Source organism: Gallus gallus, chromosome 34, assembly GCF_016699485.2.
Source record: "Gallus gallus isolate bGalGal1 chromosome 34, bGalGal1.mat.broiler.GRCg7b, whole genome shotgun sequence".
In the NCBI taxonomy this organism is placed as follows: Eukaryota; Metazoa; Chordata; class Aves; order Galliformes; family Phasianidae; genus Gallus; species Gallus gallus.
The window spans coordinates 2169174-2180187 of NC_052565.1; the positions used below are offsets into that span (position 1 = coordinate 2169174).

General features: G+C 48.6%; 1 protein-coding gene across 2 annotated transcripts; it reads left to right on the forward strand.

Annotated features, from left to right (window-relative positions):
• The first annotated feature begins 207 nt into the window (after positions 1-207).
• Positions 208-7233, forward strand: AQP2 (aquaporin 2). Of its 2 annotated transcripts, XM_040654757.2 has the most exons (5): positions 208-638; positions 2656-2820; positions 3628-3708; positions 4477-4686; positions 4860-7233. In XM_040654757.2, the coding sequence occupies exons 1-5, from the start codon at positions 273-275 to the stop codon at positions 4866-4868; spliced, it is 831 nt and encodes a 276-aa protein (XP_040510691.1). In that variant the 5' UTR covers positions 208-272; the 3' UTR covers positions 4869-7233. The 2 variants fall into 2 exon arrangements, with proteins under 2 accessions (XP_040510691.1, NP_001279001.2); NM_001292072.2 differs by lacking the exon at positions 4860-7233 and having other exon boundaries at positions 259-638; positions 4477-4728.
• The last annotated feature ends 3781 nt before the right edge of the window (positions 7234-11014 follow it).

Here is an 11014-nt window from a genome sequence, read left to right on the forward strand (position 1 = left end):
CAAGGCTGATTTATGCCCTCCAAAGAGTGGTGAGCACTGCATTCCCCAGCTTTAATAGTGGGGGCAGGCTCTGAAGTTCCCTCAGCTGGAACACAAATGAAGGAAAGCATTGGGTTTCCCAGGACCATGACCCCACCTCCTTCAGCGGGCAACCCTCCTGCATCCCATGCCCTTATATATAGGGCTTGTACCCCCATCATCCTCTCTGGGCCCAGCAGTGCTACAGCCATTGCCTGAAGTCCCTGCAAGCAGGGCCAGTCTTTACAGCCTCCATGATGTGGGAGCTCCGCTCTGTAGCCTTCACCAGGGCTGTCCTGGCAGAATTTCTGGCGACCTTGGTCTTCATCCTCTTCGGCCTGGGCTCTGCTCTGAACTGGCCCTCAGCTTCCGCCCCGAGCATCCTTCAAATTGCGTTGGCTTTTGGCTTGGCCATCGGCACGCTGGTCCAAGCCTTGGGGCACATCAGCGGAGCTCACATCAACCCGGCGGTGACGGTGGCTTGCCTCATTGGCTCCCACGTCTCCTTCCTCCGTGCAGTCTTCTACGTGGTGGCCCAGCTCTTGGGGGCCGTGGCAGGGGCTGCCATCCTGCATGAGATCACCCCAGCCGACTCGCGGGAAGGCTTGGCCATCAACAAGGTGAGGCCGCAGCGCATGGCCGGGCATGAGGAGAAGCTGAGAGGTTTGGGATGGGGCTTGGGGAAGACTGAGGGATGTGTAGAAGGGCTCTGGGGTCAGCACGAACCTTTGGTAAACACTGGATTGGCAGGGTGAGATGTAGCATGGGTTCTTCCAGCAGCAGGGATGAAGACAGGGCTCCAGACCGGCTCCTCCACTTTTAGGGACTGAAAACAGAGATGATCCAGCTGGCTAGATAGGCACCTAGATAGGAGACATCTAGGTCTCATCATCTTACCCTCATCTCAGTCTTATCTCAGGCCCTATTAAGGAGGAGCTTGATTCTGTGGAGATACAGGTTAGGGAAGGACATGGGTTGGGTTGGGTTAGGTTGGAAGTTGATGATTCTTAATTTCCTTTCCAACCTCAACCATTCTATGATTCTGTGACATCTCAGCTACCCTTGCCCCAGTCCCATCCCTTCTACCACTCTTGGTGTGGGCAGGGGAAGCCTTTTCTCCCCTCTCCATTACACTGTGCCACCATCTATAGGGTGTAGCTGTGCTGTGAGATTCCACAGCACCAGGGATCATGGGCTGGGATTTTTTTGTCTAAGCCCCAGCTTCTCATCAGATAACACTGCTCATTTTGCCACATCCCACTGTGGAGGGATGTCCATCCCAGTTCCACCTGGTCCATCCCAGCGCCCAGAACACAGGGATGCTCCAGCAGTGCCACCAGGCAAAGACACAGCGTTCTGCAACCCTCAGCACAAGGATCTTCCTTTACAGCTGTGGGAGAAATAAAGAAAATGAGGGAACACAAGGAAGCCACAAAAGCTCCCCAGTAATATCCCAAATCCCCTTGTCAAACCATGCATGCAATAAAAAGAGACTGAAAGAGAAAGTCAGCATTCACTGTAACTCCCTTCTCCATGGGTAGGAGCAGCTGTACTTCTGCAGAGATGCCCATGCCAGCAGCAGCATCACCCAGAACTGGTGAGGAGGAGGAAGGCAGCGTGTTTTAGGAGGCAGCACAGGGAAATCCCTTCTCTTGCAGAAGTCAGCTGGCACTGCCAAACCCAGCTTCACTGCCAAAGAGATTAAAAGGGTTGAAAAGGAACTGAGGATTAGTCTGAACAAGACTATTTATATTGATAATAGCTGAGGTTTAATAAACCCAACAAAATAAGAGTTCTAAGAGACCTTCAAAATGCTGTTTTAAAACATTAAGCACCTGGAAGAAGAGATTTTGATTTTCTTTTTCCCCGTGGGCTGTTCATCACGTAGCTGCCTGCACAAATCATCCTTCCAAAATTAGGGGGATATCAGAGAGAGAAGAGCGAGATCCCACCCTGGGTATGGGCAGGAGGACAATTACTGCTGTGTGGTGTCACCAAGCAAAGAGTTCTTGGGATCAGCATTTGGGGGGGACACCCAAAGCAGGGGCAACACGGGGCAAGAAGAGGCAGAGATGTGCCAGGATGGGCTGAGGGAAGAGAGTGTTGCTGCCAGATCCATCCAGATCCAGATTAAAAACCTTCAAGGAATTGTAAAGTGCCAGAAAGCGGAGTTGGAGGAGAGGGTGTGCAACAGGCACAGATTTGGACCAAGTCAGAATAATTTTGTAGTCAAAGAAGAGTGGGAAGAAAGATGAGATTTTTTTTTTTCCTGTGCCAAAATATCTCTTTTTGACACTTTTGAAAAGCAATTCATGGTTTGTTTTTTGTTGTTGTTGTTGTTGTTTGTGTTTTTTCCAAAAAAAGCATTTTGCATTTTAAGCATGAGGCAAAGGGGAAAAAAAATCCTTTGGGGGAAAGAGAGAGGGGAAAAAACAATGCCCAAAGGAGTGACACAAAAGCATTGCCTTCCATGTCCATCTCACACTACCCACTGAGGCACTTTCCATTGTTCCTGGGAAAATTCTCCTCCTCTTCCAAAAATCTCACCCATTTCTCCAGCCTTTCTGGGTTTCCCCTCTAAATCTCCAGTCCAGGCACTGAATTTGCCCATCCCTGAGATGCCTTCTCCCCTTCCAGCTGCATAATGAGACGACAACGGGGCAGGCGGTGACCGTCGAGCTCTTTCTCACCTTCCAGCTCGTCCTCTGCATCTTTGCTTCCACTGATGAACGCAGGGAGGACAACATGGGGTCTCCTGCACTGTCTATTGGCCTCTCTGTTGCCGTTGGACATCTCCTTGGGGTGAGTAGAATGAGTTAAAGAGCAGTGCTTGGTGGAGTGTCTCTGTGTTACTGCCAAAAGCTCTGTAACTCATGGGGGATTTGTAACTGATGCAGTACTTATGGTTTTGAAGTGGGTGCAGCAGGAAGATCCCACCAAAGCCATAGCACAACCATAGCCTGAACTGAGCTGTTATTGGTTGCAAAAAAATCCATAACCTGTTGGATTTGCTGCTCCTCAAGTCCCATTGAGAGCTCCCAGGGGTCCATGGGGTCTTCTACCCTGGAGCAAGCATGCTAGCAACTGAGACTCTCAAGACCACGATAAACTGGGAATTGCGTGGGATGGACAGCCAGGGAGATCCCTCACAGCTAACTTTTGCAGGGAAAAAAACACATTATCCTCCAACACTCCCAGCCTCTCCGGATTAAGAACAGCAGTGTTTGCATCACGTCTTTCATCCTTAATGATATGCAAGCCTGTGTGGCGTGCTGTGGGATTACTTTCCTTAAACCTCTGTGGCAAGGAGTAGCAATGTGCTCCAGGAACGGGCATGGCAGAAACGTGTTCCCATTGCAGTATACGTCACCCAACTTGCAGCCAAGTTGCACCATGCAGACACATCTGCTTGCACCAGAGATGCACAAATAGGACTCAGGTGTGTTGACTCAGGAGCTGGAAGCTGGTAGCATTTCTTTTCCTGGAATGGGGTATGCTGGGATATGAAACATTGGCTTGGTGGATGAATCATGCTAATAACACACTGGGTTATATTAAAATGTGGTAAAAGGGCTTAATGTTAACACTAAGTGTGATGTTTCTCTGCAGATCCGTTACACCGGTTGCTCTATGAACCCAGCCAGATCCTTTGCCCCAGCTGTAATCGTTGGAGACTTCAGTGACCATTGGGTAAGAATTGTGGTCTTGGTGCTGGGTCAGTGGGTTGGGCCCCCCAGGTTATCAGTATTCCTGGAAAAACAAAAAGCCAACCAGGTCCAGCATCTCAGCACCAGCTCCTGTTTAGAGGAGAGATGTGGAGATTTGCAGAAAGAGGTGGGGCTGCTGGGTGCTTAATTAGCTTATCTAAGCAGGGTGAGTTGCATCAGGAAAAGGGTGTGTGGTTTGTTGACCATGACTTAGCATAAGAGGTAAAACCAATGGAGAATGAAGCTCTTCTCACCATCCTGGAGATCTTTCCTGGTTCCGGTTGGATCCAGGCATGCATTTTCCATCAGCTCTTTTAGAGACACTCCCAGGCACTGCCAGCTCAGCATTGGCTCTGCGGCTGTGCTCAGAGGTGTCCAAGCTGGGAGCCTCTTCCTCTCCATAGGAATGTGTAAATGGGTAGGCTGACATCTTCAGAGGAACCCAAACCACTGTTGTGCTCACAACAGTGCTGTCATAAGTGGAGATTGTACAGTGCTGACTCTCAGAGGAGGAAGAGACAGAAGAGAGTGGGCATGTACATTCCGGCATAACAACAAGGGAACAGACAAGAGATGACCAAGTCAACAGAGAGGGCCAGGGCAGGTCTGTCATGCATTTTGTTCTCAATAGCAAAACAGGATGAAGAGGTCCATAAGATCCCTGTAATGCTCTGAGACCCTGGCTCCTCCTCATCCTCCAGGCACGGGCAGGCTTCTGCTTACCCCATTCGTCTCTTTCCTTTTTCCATAGGTTTTCTGGGTGGGCCCCCTGGTTGGGGCAGCGGCCGCGTCCATCATCTACAATTACGTTCTCTTCCCACAATCCAAAACCTTCTCGGAGAGGCTCGCCATCTTCAAGGGCATGGAGCCAGAGGAGGACTGGGCAGAGCGTGAGGCACGCCGGCGGCAATCGGTGGAGCTGCACTCCCCACAATCCCTGCCAAGAGGGATATCTGAGAAGGTATAGCTGAGCCAACCCTGGGACAGGAGAGGAGCTGAGGGAACCCCGATGTTCCAAACAGTGCTTCACCTCTCTCCTCTCTCCATTTATACTTTGCTGGGGTCTCGTGTTGCCTCATCATGGGGAGATGCGCTGTGATGGCCCAACTTTGCCACTCAGCTTTATGTCTGCAGGTTTTCTAGCTTTAGAGGAAAGCACCGTTAAAGCAAAGCCACCAGCGCAGCAGCAGGGATGAGCACATGCTGGAGTCCCACCTTCAAGTCCCCCTTGCAGGAGGCAGCGAGCGGTGGAGCTCATTGCCCTTCTCGAGGCGCTGCAGAGAGGTGTTATTACAGGCGTTTGCTGGGTGTGGAGGTTGCCACCCGATGCCTCATTGCTTTTGAACTCTGCTCACCCTTCTCCCACTTCTCGCTGCCCAGCTGTTTGCACACACACGGGAGCGCTGCTCCTTGCCACGCGGATCTCACAACCTGCAAGTTTTGCTGCTGCGAGGAACCCAAGCACATTTATGACCCATAGTGGAATGCAAATGCCCTTTGCTCTTGCAGATTGGAAAAGTGTCCTCGGGTCCCCTCTGACCCCACTGGGGAGCTCTTGCAACTGCTCACTCTTGTGATGATGAGAAACCTCCTAATTTTCTGCCCCAGATAATCCACAGCTTGGCTATTCTTGGACCACTGCAGTCCCTCAGCTTCAGTGCTTCTTCTTTCTGCCTGGATTTTGCTTTCTTTCCTCCATTCCTGTGCCACCCTGATTTCGGATGAGTAATACAAAGTATTTCAGATATGAGGTTCTCTGACTCTTGCTTTCATAGATGAACCACACCAATGGCTCTTGACCATCCCATCCTTTCATCAGAACCTGGTTACAGCCACTAGAGTAGTCAAAGAATTTGGGTTTGTCTTTGGGACATGCCTTAGCTCTTTTAAGCATTCAATTTAATCTCATTTCTATTACTCAGCCTCAAAGTTATGCATTTCCCGCATGACGTCCTCGTGCTTCTTTCTGTTGACTATACCTCCCTCTCACTGCACCGTCACAGAGCATCACCACCTCATTCGGGATTCTTCTGCTGAGGTTATTAATGGAAGTATTCAATCAGATGGGCTCCAATTCCAAATCCTAGAGAACATTACTGATTGTCTCCTCCTCCCCCTGTTTTGACAGGAACCACCATCAAATAAATGATGCTCTTCCTCTACCCGCTGTTCTCTACCTGTACCCATCTCCTCCTCCTCTTGTGCCAGTGGTTCTAATCCTCCACCTTGGTTGTTCAGTGAGAAAGGAACACTTGAATACTATTTCAAAAATAGTTTGCTTGGCTTCTTAAATAAAATCTTTATCTGTTCTTAGACTGAGCAGTGGGAAATGAAATCACAGAACCATAGAATCCTCAGAGTTGGAAGGGGCCACTAAAGGCCATCCAGTCCAACTCCACTGCAGTGAACAGGGATACCTGCAACTACATCAGGTTGCCCAGGCCCTGGGCACTCATCACTGATCTCCATTCAGACATGGAGCCATTGGCCACCACTCTCGAGACTCAATCCTATGAAGAGTCCACCCGTCAAATCCATCTCTTTTCAATTTGGAGAGAAGGATGTTGTGGGGTACCATGTCAAAGGCCTCACTGAAGTCCAGATAGATTACATCAGTGTCTCTTCCCTTGTCCATTGATGCAGTGACACCATCATAAAAGGCCACTAGGTTGGTCAAGCAGGATTTGCCCTCGGTGAAGCCATGCTAGCTCTCCTGTATCACCTCCCTGTCTTCCATGTACCTTAGCATAGCCTCCAGGAGAATCTGCTCCAATATGCAGATTTTTGCTTCACAAAGCTCCTGGACTTTTCCTTTCTGGTTGAGGTGCCTGTAGAAGCCTTTCTTATTCTTGTCATCCCTTGGTTCAGTTCAAGCTGGGCCTTGGCCTTTCTGACCCCATTCCTACACAGCCTAGCAGCTTCTTTATGCTCTTCCCACAATACCTATCCCTATTTCTACCACCTGTGCATTTCTTCTTGCTCTCCTGTTTGACCAGCAGGTCCCCCTTCAGCCATGCAGGTCTCTTGCCTTCCTTTCCTAACTTGCTGTACCTGGAGACAGAGAGCTCTTGAGTGCTGAGAAAAGCTTCCTTAAAGATCTGCCACATTTTCATTCAATCACGTTGCCATTCAAGCAGAGTGTAAAGTCGTAATAAATCACCAATTTTTCATTTTTAAAATTAGTAATTAAAATATAGTTAAAATTATATTTTTTGCTGCTGTTTGAAGGAAAAACAATCAATGTGCTCCAGGAAAACCCAAACACATTTACCCAGAATTTATCCTGACCATGAGCTTCTTTAGACAACACCATACAGCTGATTGATGATATTTTTTTTCCTGCAATGTTGAAGTTAATTACATGCCCTCAGATCCAAGCATTTAAGTTATATGTACTGTGACAATGTTTAAGACACATAAACTGCAAAGAGCCCTACAAATGAGTTTTAGTGTCCAATAACTTACTGTGTTCTTTCAAATAAAGTGCTTCAAATTCACTTCTACCCAACGAAATGATATATGTGTCATTATTCGGTTCATATTTGTGGTCATATAATATATATATGTGGCCATATATGTATCATGCAGCCCAGCTTCAAGCCAACAGCCTACTGATCTGCAAAAATAACAGTAAAAATACAGCCCCCACCTTCCAACTACCAACCCACCAAGTAAGGACCATTCCTCCTTGAGCACCTAATGCTGCTCCCATTCCTGGCCTGGTTGGGCTCTGCTCTTGGCATGCAGTGTTAACATGAAGCAATCTCACTGAACCAGATTTTCAGATGGCTAAAGCAGACTGAGTCCTCTCGAGACAGTCAGGTACGTGATTTCTCCCTCTCCATGGAGCTGTCATTGTCTTCAATGACACTTCCAAAACTTGCACCGTCAGGAAACCAAGCCAGTCATACCAGACTTACACCAGTGCTGCTCAAATTAGAGATCTCAGCCAGCCAGAGATCAGAGCTGCCACAGACCAACCAAAACCCTCACTAAGCTGATAACACTTTCTGTATTAGGCCTCAATAGGAATGCTTTGGCCCAGGATTCAAAACAACCTGTGCATTCCCACCCATGAATTCATGACTGTCCACGATGAATATCTGCAACGTTCATTGCACCATAAATTAACCCTTATTAGTGTCATCATGGAGTTGTGATAAATATTATGACCATGAAATCCAAATGTAAATTGCTGTACAAAGTGCCTCAGATCTCACTGCTTCCTAAGCCCTGCCGTCACTTGTGACCACAAGCCTTTTCTTCCTCTCCTGTTCTGTTGTTCCACCGGTACGTTGTCATCTTGACCTGGTTTGGGGCAGCCATCCTGCAAAGCCCTGTTGGGTCCTCAAGTTGCTGTGACAATTCAAGGGCATTTTGGACGTGCCCCAACCCCTTTACTTGATTGTCATATATTCAGCTCAACCCATTTATTTAAGATATCATTGAAATACCAGAATACAGTAGGTTTTCAGCAGGAAAATGTGATTTCATGTAGATACCAGTTGGACTACCACATTGCTACCCAGGGGCATGATGACACTGCCCCATGTTGATTTTAGGATGAGAGGGAATGGCCTTAAGTTGTGCTAGAGTAGGTGCAGTTCAGATATTAGGAACAATTTCTTCTCCAGAAGAGTGGTGATGCATTGGCACAGGCTGCCCAGGGTGGTGGTGAGGTCACCATCCCTGGAGGTGTTCAAGAACCGTGAGATGTGGCACTTAGGGACATGGTCAGTGGGCATGGTGGGATGGGTCGGGGTTGGACTGAATGGTCTGGGAGGTCCTTTCCAACCACAATGATTCTATGATTCTACGAAATCTCTGGCCCAAAGAAGTGGCTGGCAATAGTGGTGGTCCACATGGAAAGTCAAGTCGCCAGCTAATTCCTGCAGCTCCAAGGCTTGCAGAGAGGCCTGTCTCCCAAGACACTCCCAATGAATCTGGGTATGAGACCAGAGGCTCTGCTTCAAATTTCAGCATGGTTTTCCAGGAACATGAGAAATCTGAAGATAATCAGACATTTATCCAGAGACCACCCAATGCAAGTCTTCAGGTCCAACAGCGCATGACCATGATTCTCTTTAAATCCCAATCAGTGTAAATTATCTGTAACTCCTTAGGGTGAGAAATTGTTCAGTGCCTCTCATCTGGGCCTCAGAGGCAGAATGGGGTGAAAAAAAAAATGTTTTCTAGTTCACCAGCTAACAGCATATTGTGATCAACATTTTGCTTGGCAAAGTCCTAAGCTCTTGGAGCCAGGATGCAAGAATTTCAGCTTTTAAGAGATTCCAGACTATTCTTTATTATGTTGTTTACTGCATCCTACTTGCTTTGGAGGCTGGTCTTGTTTTCTAGGTCCCTTCTGCCCTGATGCAGCCCAGGCTCCTTGCAACCCTACAAGGAGACTACATGGGCAAAGATGAGACTTCCATTCAAGAGGAAAACCATCTCACAAATGCAGGTCTGTCTGAATCCCACTGAGTGGCTACTGGCCTAAGAATGCAAAGTATTTATCTAGATGAGCAGAAATGCAGCCTCCCAATGTCACTGATGCAGGTGGCTTCACTGGAAAGGGTTAGACCTGAAAATCAGGACACCAGCATTTCAGACCCAGCTTTCATCCTTGCTGATCTGCAGAGATCTCTTTTCTAATCGGGCTTTGCTTTCCCTACTACACGTAATTATCCCCGTGTGCCAATTTAATGATTATTATGATGCAAATTAATTATTAAGGATGCTGGCATTTCCATTGCAGACCAGCCCCACAGCGTTTGCATCCACTTACTTGGATGCCTTAGAGACTGCCAATTTCTAAGTGAGGAGAAGAGCAATGCTGTTATTAAGTATTAACACCATTCAGCATTTTTGATGGCATCAGCCCTACTTACAGACAAGGTCTGGGCTACAAGGTCTGTGACCAACAAGGGCTGGATGGCAACTTTGCAACCACCTTTGCAAGCCATCTGCCGCATGGTGGGATGGCAGCAAGAGACATGGGGACATCCCAAGAGTAAACCTGGCCCACTAAGTGCTGTACCCCATCCCTTCTGCCTGTCCCAAAATCAAGTGAAAAAGTCTCAGAACTGAGTGCAGCTCAACCAATCCCAAAGCTGCCAGCGTTGGACACATCCACGGCAAAGGCTCCCACAGCCAGTTTTGGGTGTTGGTCGGTGGAGCTCAAGGGCTTTTTGCTCCAAAGCACCAGATCAGGTTGCTGGGGGAAGCCAAAGCCTCCAGGGCAGGGGAAGGTGGAAATGTCATTTGCCTCAGGCCAGCAGAATAATCCCTCGACTTTAAAGCAAGCACAGGTAGATTATGGGGTAGATTAGAGAAATCCTTGAAAGCCTCATCCGAACCTGCCTGCACAGAGACACCACGGTGCAATGAGGCTTTGCCCCAACCCCACCACAGAAAGCAGCAGCCTCAGGAATAGGATGAAAAGCAAAAAGCTTGCGTGCTCTGCTTTGAATTCCCCACCTGGGTTATTTCATACCTTGCTGCAAGCTCCCAGAGCTGAGCCAGCAAGAAACAGCCTTTCTTTAAAAACAAACCAAAGCAAACTTTCTCCTCCAGCCATCTAATCCCAACTAATCACAGATTCCAGCAGAAGGAGTTGGCTGCTGTTGCTGTTGTTATCCTTGCTTGTATTCCTGTGCCAGCTGGAAGGTCCTTGGTCAAGGTACGGAGCCAGGTGAGAGGGCAAGCCCAAAAACTGGGCCTCACCAGCACTTACAGCCTAAACTCAACCCCCTGCAAGCTGATCTGCCGGGCTTTGAGGTCTGACACAGAGCTGAACCCATCAGAAATTGGGGCTGCTGTGGAAAAGATGAATTAATAGAAGCATGGCGAGGGCTCAGAAATGCAACCAGCAACCCAGGGATGACAGGGGCTGGCACACGTATCCAGTTAATGACACACACACCTCCGTGGGTGAGGCAGAGCTGCAGGGCCCCAGGCAAGGATGAGGCACGGCTGCCTTCCTCCCATTCAGGCAATGCAAGCAGTGGGTTTGGGTCCCTGTCTGCCTCCTGCACACTGTCCCCAAGGTGCCACCAAGCCACATGGTCCTGCAATGGAGTGGGATAAGTGGACGTGTTTTGGTTGTGCTTGGTTTGCTTGTAGATGCCAACGAGGAGGAGAAGAGTGGTTGAAGCCATTCTCCTTGTGATGGCAAAGCCTCCACGTCTCCTTGCCTCCTAAAGCCATTGGGAGAAGTGAGGCATGCGTGTCCCTGGCACGTGGGTGTCCATCTGTCAGCAGGGCCCTGTGCAACGCCTGCTTGCCCA

What these genes read in the sequence shown, in the direction of transcription:
- AQP2 (XM_040654757.2), top strand. Translation starts at nt 273, where the DNA reads ATGATGTGGGAGCTCCGCTCTGTAGCCTTCACCAGGGCTGTCCTGGCA. An exon ending in CCGTTGGACATCTCCTTGGG is followed by an intron (nt 2,821 to 3,627) that starts GTGAGTAGAATG and finishes GTTTCTCTGCAG; the next exon opens with ATCCGTTACACCGGTTGCTC. An exon ending in GAGACTTCAGTGACCATTGG is followed by an intron (nt 3,709 to 4,476) that starts GTAAGAATTGTG and finishes CTTTTTCCATAG; the next exon opens with GTTTTCTGGGTGGGCCCCCT.